This window comes from Lissotriton vulgaris, chromosome 5 (genome assembly GCF_964263255.1).
Source record: "Lissotriton vulgaris chromosome 5, aLisVul1.2, whole genome shotgun sequence".
In the NCBI taxonomy this organism is placed as follows: Eukaryota; Metazoa; Chordata; class Amphibia; order Caudata; family Salamandridae; genus Lissotriton; species Lissotriton vulgaris.
In genome coordinates this window covers 723,165,436-723,183,432 of record NC_141693.1, presented here as the reverse complement: position 1 = coordinate 723,183,432, position 17,997 = coordinate 723,165,436, and the positions used below count along the sequence as shown (strand labels likewise).

Sequence of the window (17,997 nt, the reverse complement as noted above, 5' to 3'; positions counted from 1 at the left end):
CTCCCACCCACCAGCTACGATCAAACAGCCACGCCCTCGCCGCCGTTCCACGCATCCGAAGAGCCACCATGGGAGGAAGATCCTTCTCCTACCTGGCTGCCAAGACTTGGAACTCCCTCCCAATCCTTCTCCGTCAGACCCAAGACCACCTCTCCTTCAGGAAGCAACTCAAGACCTGGCTGTTCGAGCAGTAGGGGACCCCCCCTCCCCCCAAGCGCCTTGAGACCCTCCGGGTGAGTAGCGCGCTATACAAATATCCTGTTTGATTGATTGAGTTGCATAGATAAAGACTAAAGCTTCAGTCTCAAAATTTAATTTCAATTTGCTTTCGCATCCTATGATCATGAGTGTTGGAGACAAAGTTATCTTAGCATCCAGCAACCCCGCCCAGAATGCTTCAATCTCGGTTTTAATTGATCCAAGTTTCTCGCACTGATAAAACATATGGATAATATCAGCCGGACCTTTACAGCATCTGGGACAGTTGCTGTTCTCCCTCTTACCCCAATCATAGAGCTTGGAGGGGGTATAATACAAGTTAAATAATGTTTTGAAGTGCTGAGCTCTTAAATTGGAGGAGCATAGGAATCTTCCATCCATTATAAGGGCTCTGTCCAAGTCAATGTCCGGATCCTCCAATTTTGAAGCCCAGCTGCCTCAGTTTTGCCCATATCGTCCTGGGATTCCTCCACAAACAGCCTGTACACTCCGTTGATTCCAGGTTCACCCCCTTGAGATAATCCAGTATGTTACACCTCTCCCTTAAGACGATACGAGGCCTTGTTGATCTGATTGTACTGACCACCTGAGCATATTTGTAATCTTGGTTACCCTGGAGGGAGTGCCTTTGTCTCAGGTCTTCCAGAGTTCTACACTCATCCCTGACCATAACTTGCCTCAGTGTCAGGATACCCTGTCGCTCCCAGTGTCTCCAAGACCCATCATTACTTAGATTAAGAAAGAGGCCAGAGTTCCAAAGTGGGGTGTGGTGGTGATTATATTTAGAGATTGCCAGAGTTTTCTGAGCTGCTGCCCAGACCCCCCATATCCCTTCAAGTGTCATGTATCTCGATTTATTGTAATAGCTTCTTTCTGTTCTCCTTAATAATACCCCGGTAGCCTCACTGCCAAGCAGCAGTTCAAAAATAGATGGGATAACATCTTGTCTGCTCGGGGAGTTTACACTATTTCCCACGGGATCGAATAATATAGCCATCTGCGTAAGAAGACAAGACCAGTGATAGTATCTGAGGTTTGGCAGTCACAAGCCCCCCCTTTCCTGAGGCAAAGACATATTTCATGGATCTTCTAACCTTTCCATATTGCCACAAGAAATTCATAAAGATGGATTCTATTTCTTTAATAATTTTCGCCTCTATTTTAAAGGGGATCGACCGGAATTTATATAATACCTTGGGGAACATAGTCATTTTGATGACATTGGCACGACATATTATTGAAAGTTGTAATGTATCCATTCTTTTCAGTTTCTCCCTCATAGATTTCATAAGAGGGATGAAATCATCTCTGATTATCAACTCCGGAATCAACGAATCTGGAGACTGATTTAATTATATTCTTGGAGCAGAGCACCTGTGTCTTACCCACATTTAAGCGATAGCCTGATTGTCCACCAAAATTGCTCGTAGTGCCCACCACTTCACGCATAGCCACGTCGGGATCGGTGGGAATGACATGATCCTCCAAGCTCTTGTGGATCTTTGGTGTCATTTGTATAGTGGGGCTTTTTAGATCTTCTTTTAACAGGTATTTCCTCGTTCTCTCGTCAATTATTCCATCCCCATGGGCTTTCTCCACTATGTCAGCTAGTGTTTCTTTGAACTGGGTAGTTGGATTGTTGGCCAGCCTCATGTATGTTTGGTCATCATTGATATGATCCAAGATCTTTTTTTGATACATCTCAGTGTCTACAATCACAAGGGCGCCCCCTTTGTCAGCTTTTATGCATTTGATGTTGTTGTTATTAGCTATTTTTCTCAGTGTGTCGAAATCTTTTTGAGTGACATTCCTTTTATAGTTTTTTTTTGTAGTTCAATTTTATCAAATCCTGTCTCACCAAATTTTCGAAAAGGTCAATGCACTTATGACTGGTGGGTGCTTGGTATGAACTATATGGTCGCAAACCTTTCAATTGGTCGGGTTTCTGTGGAGTAGCAGGTAACACCTTGTCAAAAAAATATCTTAGCCTAAGCTTGCGTGTACATTTAAAAGTACTGACTTCGGGCGGCGTGGCCAAGATAGAGGAGTAGGAGGACGTGCGCTCCGGAGCTCCTGTTCCCCGCCAAGGCCCCAAGCCTTATCTTCAGCTAATTTCTCCCCCCCGGAGCCACAAAGTATAGCTGTGATTGCGGGTGAAGCGTTGCTTTTGTTCGAACTGGAAGAGCCCCGCAGTACACGTCTCTGCGGAAGCCGGAGGGCTTGGCGTCTGACCGGCACCGACGAGAGCCGGGGCGACTCCTCGCCCTCGCAGAGGGGGTGACCGGCGGAGCTGAGGAGAATCGAGGGATCGACCGCCTGGGGTAGACAGCGCAGGTCAGCGCCGGCGGGTTGAGGGACCAGCTACAGATTCCCGGTGCCGGGCGATTCCCGTGAAACTCCTACCCCGCCCCCCGAAGGACAAGATGGCGGCGAGCGGAGCCGGTGCTCTCACCCGGCTTGGCGGAGGGTGCCTTCACTGGTGACCAAGGAGCGGAGTGGAGCTGCTGATCCCCGGCGACAGGTCAGAACATTGAGCGGAGGAGAGGGAGGAGAGCCCGAAGCTGAGGGTCCGGCTGCCGGAGTCTAGAGTCTGCTTCGCTCTGGGAAGCTGGGCTGGCCGGACTCGGAACTACGCGAGCGCCCGGCTTGGGGGCCTACTACGGACCTAGCTGGCGACTGGAAGCGGTGGACCAAGGCGACGCGGACCACCAACGCACCGGTAGGAACCGGGGGTATCTCTGGGCCGATCGAGAGGCAGTGCCCGCTGCCCCTTGCACCAGCCACATCTAGCACGGCCTCTTCAGCGGGGCACCGGAAGACCAGGCCGCGAGCAAGTCAGACCGGGGCCAGAAGTAGAGTGGAGGACGCCCCCCAGCCGCTACCCTCCCTACCACGAGCACATCGGAGCGGTAGCAGAGGGAGAATCACGCTGCCCAGTGCTGCGGCCCTCACTTCTGCGCACTTGCAGGGGGTACATGCCTCTGGCCGGAACAGAGGACCGACTGGAGACCCACGGAGGAATCGGCGCGGAGCGCAGCGGGGTGGCCCACTGGGGGAATCCCCGCCGGGACCCTAGGACTCCGCCAAGGACCTGACCTAGGAGCCGGATCTGCATCAGGGGCTTTGCACTACTAGCCGCCCTAGGGGTGCTGAGCTTGGAGCCGGTGCTACACAGGGGACGGGGAGCCCCAGCCTAGGGCTGTGGAGCGGTGAACGAGCGGACCCATCAGCGGCCTCTGGGGGTAACACGGACCAGCTTTCACCCCGGACCGGCGGCAGGAACCGGAAGAGGCGCCGATCAAGGGGACCCCAGGCGGCGCGAGACGCGCGAATCTGTGGTGGGCCTGCACCATGGCCGGTCAGAGGGGCGGTAAACGCACCGGTGGAACATTGCCAGAGATGCTCAGCAGATCTCAAAGTAAAGGTGACAAAGCACCCTCCTCACCAGGAGCAGCCGGAAGCTCACACTCTGGTGCTGCGGCTGAGCCCCCGGTCACCAGATCGTTTCTTGAATCTCTCTTTGGCACGCTGAGGGAGGACTTCCAAGCCCTGAAACAGGAAGTTGCAGGTGAGGTGCGGGAAATACGCAGGGAAGTGGACGGCCTGGGAGAGCGAGTGGCCACAGTGGAGAGCTCCACACAACGACAGGACGAGGAAATCACTTTTCTGCAGCAGGAGGTGCTGACTCTCAGGGAACAACAACTAGACCTCCAATTGCATAACGAGGACTTAGAAAACAGGTCACGAAGGAACAACATAAGGGTCCGGGGAGTGCCATCCTTGGAGGAGAACCCGGACATAGTCAAGTATCTACAGGAACTCTTTCGAGCTGTTCTAGGGGAAGGGGCTGATTTTCCCATCAGGATTGACAGAGCTCACAGGGTGGGGCCTCCCAGACGGGCGAATGGCCCCCCACCAGACATTTTGGCATTCCTCCCAGACTTCCCGCTGAAGGAAAGGATAATGTCGGAGGCACGGAAAGAGCGTTCCTTCACCTTTCGAGGGCACCCTGTGGCGCTGTACCAGGACCTCTCCACAATCACGCTCCAAAAGCGTAAGGCATTTAAGATAGTGACTGACTTCCTCAGGCAGCATGAAACGCCCTACTCGTGGGGTCACCCCTTCCGTATTATCTTTAAGTGGCATGGGGAGACACACCAGTTGCGATCCCTGCAGGATACCTGCGAAGTATTGGGCATCACCACGGAGGAGGAGGATTCAACCACGCCGCGGAGAAGACGTGCGACTGATGGAGGATGGCAAAGAGTTGCCTGGAGAAGGACTCATGGGGTGTCTCGTAGGCCAGGGTCACCTACCATCCGGGCCGGAATGGAGAACGCAGTCCGAACAGCTTCCGAGGAGTTGGGTAGTGCAGAGGAAGTGGCCTTAACCGCTTAAAAGTGCTCCGGGGGGAGCTCGTCTTGGCATCACTGCTGCTGCTGGCTTGGGGAGGGGGGGAGGGAGCGACGGCGCTGGCACGGGTGGCTGGACGTCCACTAAGGTAACACACCACGGGCTGGTCCGCTCAGGCCTGCCCGGGACTGCTTTCAGTAATTGTTGGGGAGTTTCGAGGGGGGGGGGGGAGGGAGACGGGGGCCTGTGTTGAGAGAATGGAAGGGGGGGGGGGGGAGTGTTGGGGTGTTGGGAAGGGGAGTGTTAGGGGGGGGGAGGGTTGGGGTTACCCTGTCCAGGGCATTCGGAGCTTTCGCTCATGACTATCTCAGCAAACGAGCTAACTTGACTATCATCTGGTTACCACTCATCACAGGTGTCACGCATGAGACAGATAACCCTGACACACTATGGCGGAATTGAAGGTGGTGACCCTGAATGTCAAGGGGTTAAATAATCCAACAAAGAGGAGAGCAATACTGTCTCTGTTAGAAGGCTCGCAAGCCGACATTTGTCTGCTTCAAGAAACCCACCTACTAGCTGGTGACTGTCATAGACTACGGTCCCGCCACTTCCCTACACAGTTCTTTTCATCTAACACGACCAAAACAGCTGGGGTGGCTATCCTTTTGTCCAAATCTTTTAAAGAGGAAGTGTTGCACAAATATGCGGAGCAGAGAGGCAGACTGCTGGCCTACCGACTTAAATTGGGCACACTGCTGTTCACGGTGGGGACGATCTATGGCCCGAATGAGCAGCAGGATAGATTCTTACGCACAGCACTGGAGGACGTTACAGCGTCACCTGATAGGCACATAATACTGGGGGGGGACATTAACGTGGTCTTTGACTCCTCCGCAGACAGATCTGCGCAGAGACACCCGCAAACTGGGGAGCTGTCACACGCACTGAAAACTCAGTTAACTGACTTGGACATGCACGACCTGTGGCGAGGGCTTCACCCGCAGGATACAGATTTCTCTTATTACTCGCATGCACACAAGACATACGCCAGACTGGACCACTTACTGGTCTCCAGACCGGTTCGGGACATGGCCACAGCATCGGAAATAGGGGTCATCTCTCTATCGGACCACGCGCCGGTCTCGGGTACCTTTCTTCTCCCATTGCATGGTGCGTGGCGTGGTGTCTGGCGGCTGCGGGACACACTCTTGCATAAAAAAACGGTGGTACAGCGTATAACTGACTCGATTAAAGACTTCCAGCTGCATAACTCTAACTCCGACACCCTGTTGTCGACTCAATGGTGCGCTCTTAAGGCAGTGTTACGGGGAGAATTCATAGCGATTTCGGCGGCAGACAATAGGGATAGGAAACTAAAGCGGGAAGAGCTCACGCAGAAGGTCAAGGAATTGGAACAGGTCCACCGCCGCACTGGGGCTCCCAGGGTATGGAAGCAGCTAAAAGCGGCCAGGAAACTCCTGTCATCATTAGACTTAGACAGGGCTGAGTATGCCGCGTTGCGTTTAAGGCATGCCTATTACACAGGGGGGGATTGATGTGGCCGCCTACTGGCAGCCAAACTGAGAGCGGTACATCAGAGTCGCCAGGTGAAAGAAATAGAGGGGGAAGCGGGGCGACGGCTTACGGATGACGCTGATATAGCTGAGACCTTCCGCCGGTTCTATGCTGACCTATATGCGGCGGAGGATGCGCAGATGGAGGACCCGGAGGGTTACTTAGACTCAGTGCCTCTCTCGTCCCTGACCCCGGATCAAGCAGTCTACTTGGAGAGGGAGATAAGGATTGAGGAGGTAGTTGCAGCAATTTCCCGACTCAAGCGTGGAAAAGCCCCAGGCCCGGATGGTTACACCACTCTTTTCTACAGAACGTTTAGCTCGGAGCTGGCGCCGATTTTGACTAGGCTGTTTAACTCCTTCTACGATCCCGGGGCTATCCCTCCCGACCTCTTGCAGGCGACGGTGTCGGTAATACCCAAGCCAGGGAAGGACAGGACCCAGTGCGGCTCTTATAGACCAATCTCCCTCCTGAACGTGGATCTGAAGATTTACACAGGGATCCTGGCATCGAGACGGTACCTCCCTGGCTTAATTGAGCCAGACCAATCTGGCTTTGTGCCGGGGAGACAGACCGTGGACAATACGAAAAGAATAGTGCACGTTTTGGAAAAAGCCTCACGCATTCCGGGGGAGAGGATGTTGCTGTCGGTCGATGCTGAGAAAGCGCTTGACCGAGTGCATTGGCCCTATCTTGAACGAGTGATGGCACGGTTGGGAATGGGCGAGAAATTTCGGCGAATGGTGTTCAACTGCTATAGATTCCCATCGGCGGTGGTGCGGGTGAATGGCTGCGGGTCGCAGCGGTTTAATATTGAACGTGGTACAAGACAGGGGTGCCCCCTCTCTCCTCTCCTCTTCGCGCTCTACATGGAGCCCTTTGCTCAACGGGTACGACAGAACCCTGAGGTGACTGGAGTGCGGATGGGAGGTTACACCCACACAATCAGCCTCTACGCGGACGATGTCATTTTCACGCTGGAGAACCCTAGGCGAGCCTTGCCCGCAAGTTTGGCGGAACTCAAGGCCTTTGAGGGGGTAGCAGGATTTCGAATGAACGTGGCGAAATCCACAGCCCTAGATATCTCCCTAGCACCCACAACAAGACGCGACTTACAAGGGCTTTTCCCTCTCCGGTGGTCGCGAGAACAGGTGCAATACTTGGGGATTGCCCACGTTGCAAGGGATGGTCTCCGTCAACTATGAGGGGATGAGTAAGAAGGTTAAGGAAGAAATGGGGAGGTGGAACAAAGGGACAATCTCCTGGCTTGGCAGGGTTGCAGCTGTTAAAATGACAATCTTACCCCAAATTCTATACTTATTCCGAGCACTGCCCTTACAGCCCCCGAGGGGATGGATTCAGCGGATGCAAACTGAAGTGTCCCGCTTTGTGTGGCAGGGTCGCAAACCCCGTATGCGCCGTGCCCTTACGACTCTGGCGCCGGAATCGGGGGGACTCGGGGTCCTAGACCTGCGCAAATATTTCCAGGCGTCCCAATTGAGGTATTTGGTAGAATGGAGTAGGTGGGAGTCGGACAAACACTGGCTCTTCCAAGATCAAGCTGTAGCCGGGCGCCTCTTACAAGAAATACCATTTCTCCGCCGGCCGCACCGCCCCCCCGAATCTCTACGCCTCCTACATAACGAGGGTCCCGCTGAGAGTGTGGGACGCTACTAATCGAACATTTGATCTCACCACTTTCCCATCTCCATTCACGCCTATTGTAGACAATCCAGACTTCACACCGGGGACGGAAACTGGGGCCTTCTCACACTGGAGAGTACAGGGCTGCAGAGCTCTTTTTCACATGTACACGGAAGAAGGGATTATTCCATTTCAGAGCTTTAAAGACACTTATCAGATGGGTGAAACCGACCGCATGAGATACTGGCAGGTCCGACACTGGGCTCTACAGCCACAGGTTAGGGAAACGGCAGACAGGAAACTGTCACCGTATGAACGGTGGCTAGTGACACGCACCTCAGACACAAAACTCATAACCGACCTCTATAAGATGCTACAGCCCCCGCCCTCCCATCTCTATATTCCTGGGAGGGAACGCTGGAACAAAGAATTAGGGAGAACACTTAGTAACAAGGAATGGGAACAAATCTCGTACCGGGCGCGTCATTCAGCTTACCATGTAGGCCTCACTGAAACCTTCACCAAGGTCTCCACTTATTGGTACCATACCCCGGAACGCTTACACGAAATGAACCGACTCCTAGACGACAGATGCTGGCGCAATTGTGGGCAGGTGGGCACATTAACACATGTTCTGTGGGACTGTCCGTTAATACAGGCATACTGGTCAGGGGTGGTCGATGAGATAGATAAGTGCTTTGGGATTGAACTGCCCCGTTTTCCAGCGTATGTTCTGCTAGGTCTCCCCAATGGCTTAATGTACCCGCTAAAATCTCGAAGGGGGAGGCAGATTGCAATCATGCTGGGTTCAGCTGTTCAGAATATCCTGATACACTGGCGCACGCCAACCACTCCCTCACTTACAGGTTGGCTACACAGGCTGTGGCATGTTCTGGGAATGGAAAAGCTCTCACTCACACTGGCGGGGGAAGTGGATAGCTTCGAGGAATTATGGCAACCTTTTCATGCACTACTAGCCACGGAATTCAAAGAAATTACATGCCCACGATACTTGAGACTCATGAGGCTGACACCACCATTGTAGCGCCCTATCCGATTGGGGGGGATCTGAGTGTGCCTGCGGGGGACGGGGGAGAGGGAGTGGAGGACCAAGATGATACAGAGATTTGATACTACACAGCACTGGACGGGGTGGGGAGGGGGAAGGGGGAAGTTGTTGGGGAACTGTTTATTCCAGAAGGGTACAGACCAGTTAGGGAGCAGCACTTTGGACTCTCTTGCACATCTCCACACATGGAGTTGGATACTAGAGCAGCCTTCCGGGGCTGGGACATTCGAACTTTGTTCTTGGGACGCCCCCTGGCGTGAGCACTGACTCTTTGTATGGTTGTTTTCCTTGCTGCTGTACCTTTCTAATAAAATACTTTAAACCTAAAAGTACTGACTTCCAGTTCTAATTGGTTGGTTCCAGTGGTGGGGATAAATGAAGTGCCTCGAGACAATAGTTTCATTTCTTGTGGTTTTAGGTTGGTTTTAGAAATGTTGATCACTAAGGGTTTTTCTTCTTGTCTTTCTTCGGTACTGTACTCCTGGTACTGGGGTGACCTTTTTCTTTTTCCGTTTCCAATGCCCCTCCGGGGTCGTCTCTCTCTCCTTGGCCTTGGCCTAAAAAAGGCACCGGTGTCATTGTGCTACTTGTTTGTGGAGTAGATTGTTCTGTGTCTGTAAGATTTTGGGTAGGAGGGATCACTCTTTTTGTTGGTCTATTCGACATGTCGCTGCCGGATGAAGATGTGTCCGTTTGTTGGTTAAAGGGTTTATTCCTTCTTCGTAACCTATTGTCTGATGGATCTCATGATCTTTACACTCTACCAGAGTTATTTTGAATATGACAATGCAAGTTATCTACAACTATCCGGCACTTCAATGGGGAATTGTGCTGCACCCATGTACGCTAACATATTTATGGGACAATATGGGGAAATGAATAACTATGACAACCCGAACTGGATTAACAACTTGAAATTATATGTACGTTATATTGATGACGTATTCATAGTTTGGACGAACACCAAAGAAAAACAAGCATTGGAAATGCAATAGGTCTCGCACCATTAGAGTTAGTGCTTTTAGAATTGTTTATGGGTTTTTTTTGTAAATGTTTAGCATTTTTGTTTCCTGTAGCCAATGCTAAAGAATTACAAATAAAAAAGCCATAAACATTTCTTAAAGCTCTAACTGAAATGGTCTGAGACCTATTGCACTGTGTGAGGGTGAGGGGTTGAGGGTGAGTGAGGGTGAGGGTGGGTGAGGGTGGGTGAGTGAGGGTGAGGGGTTGAGGGTGAGTGAGGGTGAGTGAGGGTGAGTGAGGGTGAGGGGTTGAGGGTGAGTGAGAGTGAGGGTGAGTGAGGGCGAGGGTGAGTGAGGGTGAGGGGTTGAGGTTGAGGGTGAGGTGTTGAGGGTGAGTGAGGGTGAGGGTGAGTGAGGTGTTGAGGGTGAGTGAGGGTGAGGGTGAGTTAGGGTGAGGGGTTGAGGGTGAGTGAGAGTAGTTGAGGCTGAGTGAGGGTGAGTGAGAGTGAGGGTGAGTGAGGGGTTGAGGGTGAAGGTTTGAGGGTGTGGGTGAGGGGTTGAGGGTGAGTGAGGGTGAGGGGTTGAGGGAGGGTGAGTGTGGGTGAGGGTGAGTGAGGGTGAGGGCGAGGGTGAGTGAGGGTGAGGAGTTGAGGGTGAGTGAGGGTGAGGGTGAGTGAGTGTGAGGGGTTGAGGGTGAGTGAGGGTGAGGGTGAGTGAGGGTGAGGCTTAGGTGTTGAGGGTGAGTGAGGGTGAGTGAGAGGTTGAGGGTGAAGGGTTGCCAATAGGTCTCGCAGTAGGAAAGTTGGAGCTATTACAATTGCAAATAGCAATGCCTTTTATTTTTGTTTTAATTTTAAAAACATAAAGGGCTTTGTCATTTACAAAACCAATAGCTCCAACTTTCCTACTGCGAGACCTATTGGCAACACCAGTGCAACACACGCTCTTGCGTACATGCAGGCACACCACCCAAGAGCATCTGACATCTCTGAGAAAATATGTAAGTACATTCATATTCTGTTCACAGTATGTTATGGTCAGGCATGTCTGAGGACATCTTAGGGCCAGGCATATGAAAGAACATGCATATGTTAAGGTCATGCATACATCTGAGAGGGTTCAGAATAAAAGACAACCTGTCTTCACGATCTTGGGACATCTACTGGGCACGTGACCTTTCTCATCGCCTCAACCCTCTGCATAGGGGCTAAATACAAACATCTAAGAATTAAGCAAGTGCAGGTCATGTTCATATGGTGCATAAAAGGGATGTCACATGGAGTGTGGCCTTAAGGCTGTGAAGTAACTGCTCTCATAGAACCAACATGTGTGCACAAAAAATAATGGGCGTTTTCAGGGTGTGGCAGAGGGGTCCCTCGAGGGCATTGTTCTAGGACCTCATACTTTCCACTATTTAATTAAAAATGTAGGATCTCGAATTCACACGCACACAAATTAACACATTCCACTTGCAGGGTGTTGAATTTGTGATAACTTAGGGATTGTGAGCGCATCCTGAGATGTATGACTTTTGCTTGAAATAAGATTACACACTGTCCTATTTTCACACAATGGTAGGCACTGGCTTTGGTTTGCTTCACTTTGATGAATGCCGATCTGAACGCAGTGATACAGAGCGAGTTGCCCAGGATCACACAACTGAGGCAGTTCCTCAGAAGACTGCCTCTGCAGCAAACCCCCTGACCGACACAGCTAAAACCCTGGTATGAAGCAACGTTGTCAGACACTTGCAAATACCGAGATATACCCAATAAGATTAAATTCAAGTAAAACAGAGGATGACCTTGTGGGTTGAGAAGGCCACCTTAAATGTACATTGTATTAGAGGAAAGAAAAATCCGTATATATGTGTTGTGGCCTCTAACCATTATCGAAAATGTGTCTAAGAACAGGTCCGTGTTAAGCGGAATTAATTAAATGGCAGCAGACCTTCGGTGGGCAGTGTCCTTGTTTGTGCAGGAATCCCGTAGGTAAAAAGTACAGACCAAAATCAAATGTCAAAATGCCTCAGGGGTGCGGGTTGCAAGAACCGGTCACAATAATCAACATAGCTGTTAGCTGCAGAGGTCTATGTTAATCTGATACAGCGAGCTCCCGCCGAGTCTAACGGCTTGAAAAAACAATTAAAAAAGCTCGAGGCTGCCTGAAAAAAGGAATCACGCTAAATGTGACAAGCGTTTGGGACAACATTAAATTCGAAACACACCAGTGCTCGATATAATTGCCAAAAAGAATGGTCGGAGTCTCTTACCGCATGTCTTGCCAGAGTTCAACCGAAGGAGGACAGCCGGCAGAGGTGGAGCAGTTGTTTACTTGAAGGGAATCCCTACGCCGGAAGCGTGAACACTGGTTTGTCTGCATGATGTCGCCGGAGAGTAGGGAGTTTGGAGAAATTACTGTGAGGGGCTGAATTTAGGAAACAAGGACGTGTCTGCAAACCACTGTGCTTTGGAAATAGTTAAGAATTGTAAATAGTGAGCACACATAATTGTGATTACCCATTGCCAACGAGTGCACATCAAAATAGCAACTTGACATTTTTAGATAATTGCAAAAACCTACAGCTGTTAATAAAAAGATTATGATATTCCTGGCACAATTCAGTGGTTTGAAAAAGTCATTGAAAATGTAAAAAAAAATTCGACACGGCGGGCAGGGGAGGGGGCGGAGCGGGGAGAGGGAACAGACGGAGGGAAGGCCAGATAAGGGGAGGGGGGAGGAGAAATGCGACACAGCGGGCAGGGGAGGGGGCGGAGCGGGGAGAGGGAACAGACGAAGGGAAGACAGATAAGGGGAGGGGGGAGGAGAAATGCGACACGGCGGGCAGGGGAGGGGGCGAGGGGGGAGGAGAAATGCGACGTGCGGATGAGGGAACTGATGTGCACGCGCTTTTAAGCTCAATGCGCATGCGCATTGAGCTTAAAAGTCACGGGCACTGCAAGGAATCGCCACGATTCCTTGCAAGTTGGACAAAGAGTGGATAGGCCCCCATAGTCTCGCTTGCTCGATGCGCATGCGCATCGACAGGCGAGACCTAACTACAAGAATCACTCAAATCATTGAATGAGACCAACGATCGTATACAATTCACTTGGGAAATCGATGTCAACACCATTACTTTCCTTGATGTCAAAATTACCCTTACAGCATCTGGCTTTGAAACTGATTTATACCGGAAAAAGACAGACAGGAACAATACCCTGCACTACAGCAGTTTCCACCAATTATCACTGAAAAATCATCTACCATTTTCCCAAATGATGCGAGTTAAAAGAATAGTATCAAATGACACACTAACTCAGGACCGACTAGAGGAAATGGGTAAGAGATTCTTAGACAGAGGATACCCGAGCTGTCTAATTGAACAAGCCAAAACACGAACATCTTTGATCCAGAGAGAACAACTTCTTGCTAGAACACACAAACCTAAAGAACAAATAATGGTCCTGGTATCAAAATTCTCCACTATGAGTGCGACGTACAAGAAAATCATTTTAAAATACTGGCCGATATTAAGCACAGAACCTGACTTTGGCAATATGTTCGAGAATCCTCCGATATTTGCACACACCAGGAATGCTAACATCAAAGAAATACTAAACAAAAATACCCCAAAATCACAACAAACAAAGGGCACAAAACCCTGCCTGAACTGCAATAATTGTCATAACATCATCAGCGGCAATACAGTGACCCACCCAACGAAAGGTTATAATATCAAGTTGCAAGTAAACACCACATGTGATATGATTTTGGAAACTGTTAAAAAGAGAGAAAGCATGGACAATAACAAGTACTTATTACAGCGAGAGATGGCATGGATTTTTAAATTACAGACTATGAAGCCGTTTGGATTAAATGACTGCCTTGAATTTGCATGCTTCATTTGAAGATACCTCTAAGGGCTAAATGATGTCTGATACGAAGTCCCTCAAGTGTAATGGTTTTGCACTGGATACATATCCAGCATGATATATACAATGTGTTATTAAGTTGTTTGGATTATCTGTACATGATTTAGGTTATTCCGTTATTACCTAACCAAGTCACACATACACAGGTTTACGGAGTTTTCGTTTCCCCTTCAAACATGGCTGCCACACTTAGGGTTATACTTGTCCTTCTTTAATGACGATTACACACTAGTCACACACTAGACTAAGATGGCCGACGATAATAGGAAGTCCGCCTTTTATTTTCACAGTGTTGAACGCGCTCTTTATCAAATGCCAACACCCGCTCACTTACAGCACCGAATGAGACTGTTTCCCCTATCATGCCGCAGGCCGACACTTTTTTCGGTAAGTTACCATGCGGTTTCGCCGATCGAACCTGTACGAATTATCTTTTGAGCCCACACCAAAGGCGGACATTTACAATTTCTGTGTTTTCTTTGCAGAACACGCCTAAAGAAGATCGACCTATCGTAAGCTCTATACCCTCATTTAAGATACACCGATCCTTCTTTTATTGAGTAACCCACTGGGAGACGACTATAAATTCAGTTTTATTACCGCGCATGCTGAGCACTTTTATCATGGCATAGATGTTGAACACCTGCGCTAACACGCATATATTTAGTAAATCGATCCCTGCATGTTGATACTAGATTCCTCAGCACCCCCATCACTCACCAATATACTCCTAACATTCCTAAGATCACATCAAGTTTTTGATATATGGTTCAACACATGGTTTTCTGTGTACTTTTGGTTGACTGTGATTTAAATGCTTTCCTGTATTTAAACAATGTTTCCTTAGACGACTGACTAATGTATTGTATATTATGATGGCTTAGCCATGTGGCTTACAGTTATATTTTTCATTTTAGAGCTCCCAGATGAAGGGCAAACAAGCCCGAAATGCATTGGAGCATAATGGAACAGCCATAAGTTCGATATGAGTGGAATTAACTCCATGGATAAATGATGATAAATTTATTAATGAACTTTAAGAAATAAATCCTAATTTTGATGAAATCAACAAGGAGTCTTGATTTACAAGAACACAAAGGTGTGCCCAAGATCAGGGATGCTATGATCAATCTGATGGTAACACTTTCTTGTTACATTTAAAACTGACGTGTTAAGGACGGACACGCCACCTGAAGGAGCACCCAACCTAAAAAACTGTTTAAGCAACTTGAAATAGTCCGATAAAAACAACAAGGGTGTGCACCATCTTATCAATAATTTTGTGTCTAAGTAGCACTGTACCATATAATAATGGAGAGTATTGCAATACAATGTGCGATATCCAAGTGTACTCTGTCATTGTCACCTTTAAATCCCAATAAAAATATGCTCAGATTGCGATAATTATCGCAAAGCGCGCTTAGCGCGTTTTTTATTATCGCCTGGCTATCGCTGGATTTCATCCCAGTGGTAGCGCAGTTTTAACAACGCTTTGCTCCAAGGCGACATGAAATCCAGCCATAGCCGTGAGAACAAGCTTTATCGTGAGAGAACAAGTAATAATTTTCCTGCATACTGAGAACCTTGCTAATAGGCAGGTTTTGACTTAGCCTTGCAATCCACCTCCCATATAAAAGATGGCTAAATCGCATTTTTAGCTGGAGTTAAAAACCTGCCATAAAGGGGGCTTAGTGTGGCTTTCATTCTCGCATCACGAATCCGGTGCAGCCCTGTTAATATCTCAAAGCTGTATTAGTGAGTGCTTGTCATGGAGTTGTATGAAGGAACGCCCACTTTGCATGTCATTAGCGATAAATATCGCTGACATGCAAAGTGTCAAAAAAACGGCTGCTAACTCAAGGTAACAAGCGCTGATGCTTGTTAACGAGTCCTTGTTAATAGTGCGATGGAAAAATCACAATTTTTCAGCGATGTGCTTATAAAGCGGCAATACTTCTCTTGATAATATGCCCCACAGTTTTTTGATCCCACTTAAAGCCCTGCCTTCATTGTTTAACATAGAGAGAGCATTACAGGAGTGACTGGGATATTCTAACGACCACTAGCTTTTCCACCGCCTCCGTAATGTTTAATACTCAGAATTAAAACGTTTTAAATATTATTTACAACAAAATTATTGTGGTTACTCATTTATCTTCAACATCTAAAAACCATTGAAAGAAGAAAAAAACTCTGGCTGGTTTTACATGTAGGTAAAGTTGTTGCTTTAGAAGAGGATGCAATAACAGAAAGCTCAGCGAGGAAATAAAATACCAGCCGGGTGGCACGCTATGTCATTCACACAAGAAACCAAACCCTTAATTGCATAGGCCACGCCCCTTTCAAAGGCCCCCACTTTTAGCATTTCACTTAAAGCCCTCCTACCCTTATTAAATGTAGATGTGTCCAGCCTCCTCACCTGGGCTTGCACATAAGCCGATACACACTCCTGACTCAGTCGGTATGGTTCCAACAGTCGCAAACTGTTTACCAAGTGCTCCTCACCAGCTGACAATTCCTCAGTCTCAGTGTGATTAACCCCTAGCTGCAGTTCTATCACAGCAAGCCGTATAATCAAAATTCCGGCGGAGGAGTCTACAGGATCAGGGCCGTTCGCCTGTTCTTCCCTGCCCACATCCAGCTGCCCCATATGCCCCTTGATCTCGTTGAGCAACTCTCGGGCGCTATATTTAGAACGGTAAGGATCGGTGTCGGGGTCCTTTTTCGACTCCTCTTCGGACAGAAGCAGGGAGCGTTGATATTTATCACGTAGGTTTTTTATTAGACTGCCAGATTCCATCTTCAATCTCTTCTTGTGTTTGGGACCCGACAACAACAGCCTTTCATTCGTCACTGCTGGCAAATAAGTAGAAGATGGACTAAAAGGGGAAGAGTCACTGCTCCAATGTAAACATAGAAGAGGGATGAAAAACGAAAGCATCCTTCCAAACGTACTGCTGGTTTTGCAGCAGCCATCTCAATGTTAGCCTGCACATAACTCCACCGAGTGGGGAAATCCAACAAATAGTTCTTTATATGAACGCACGTTACCGGGGTATGTTGTTCACAATTTGTTTCCTTCTCTGTTGTACATCTTTCGTGAGACCACCCACACGTAACATGGCCGACGATTTTCAATAGAACGGCTATGAATACTGCCTCTTGTAACCGGTTTTCATGCGCACTCTAGATCGAAATGCTTCTGCTACCTGTTACACGGAAGACCTTACTGCCCCAACTCTATTCTGCGTTGGATTTCGTTTTTGTGTTCGGCTTCTTTTGATTAATCTTCCATGCAGGGCTTTAAGTGGGCCGGGTCTCACCGGTGCTGAGCACCGGCAATCTTTTTAGGTCTCGCTGTAGCCAATGTGCTTGCGCATTGCTTCTGCGAGAAATTATGTAGGGGCTACAGGAAAGCCTAACAAGAGCATACATGCCAACATTTTAGGACAGGGACGTGGGAGATAAAAAAAAAAAAATCGGGAGAATTAAAATTCCCCATTGACTTCTATTGTAGAAAATACAATTTCAGGCGGGAGACAGCTAAAATAAAGCCATTTTTGGCTTGAAAAATCGGTAGTCTCCCGCCTGAATCGGGTCTCTTGGCATGTATGCAAGAGGGCTTTGGAATGCGGATTATGGCCAGTGCATGTGAGGCATTCAAGCGCAAAGCTGGCTTCTGGACTGCTTTCGCCAGCGCGCACTCAGCCTCAATTCCTTCTCCCAATCTTACTTTCGTTATCGCTCACACCCCATATGCTCGTTCCCTCCCACCCTTCCTTTGATGCCAGAGGGCTTTGGAATGCGGATTATTACCAGTGCATGTGCCACACCATTTGCTCCCCCACCCCCCCTCCCCACATCAGACTTCAAAGGCTGCTGCTTCCCCGCCCCCCCATCAGACTTGAAAGGAATGCACTCCCCGCTATCTTGTTCTTTTAGCCCTACACTCGCCATGCATAAGCTAAAGCTCACCAGTGGGCCTTTTGCCCCTCACTAAAAGATCCTCTCCTCACGTCTCTTTCTCGCTCTCGCACCCACCCTCTTTCCGTTACTCCTTGCTCTCTTTATCTCCATTCCTCCCCTGTAGTTCTCTCTCATTCCCTTGCGCTCTATCTCACTCTCCCCGTAACATCCCTCTCGCTAACCTACTTTCCCTTGCAATGCGGAATATTGAAAAATATAAGCAGTGTTTTTAACTAAAAAAATTTCTCTTTCTACGTGCGCACCACTCCTG

At 48.9% G+C, this 17,997-nt stretch overlaps 1 protein-coding gene across 1 annotated transcript in view; it reads right to left on the bottom strand.

The window, feature by feature from the left end:
* The window catches only part of KIFBP (kinesin family binding protein), a 606,159-nt gene extending 589,520 nt beyond the window's left edge, over window positions 1-16,639 (bottom strand). The window contains exon 1 of the mRNA XM_086922159.1: window positions 16,180-16,639. Within this exon, the coding sequence (XP_086778285.1) occupies window positions 16,180-16,560 (381 nt within the window). The 5' untranslated portion in view covers window positions 16,561-16,639. The remainder of the gene's footprint in view (window positions 1-16,179) is intronic.
* Between the last annotated feature and the right edge of the window lie 1,358 nt (window positions 16,640-17,997).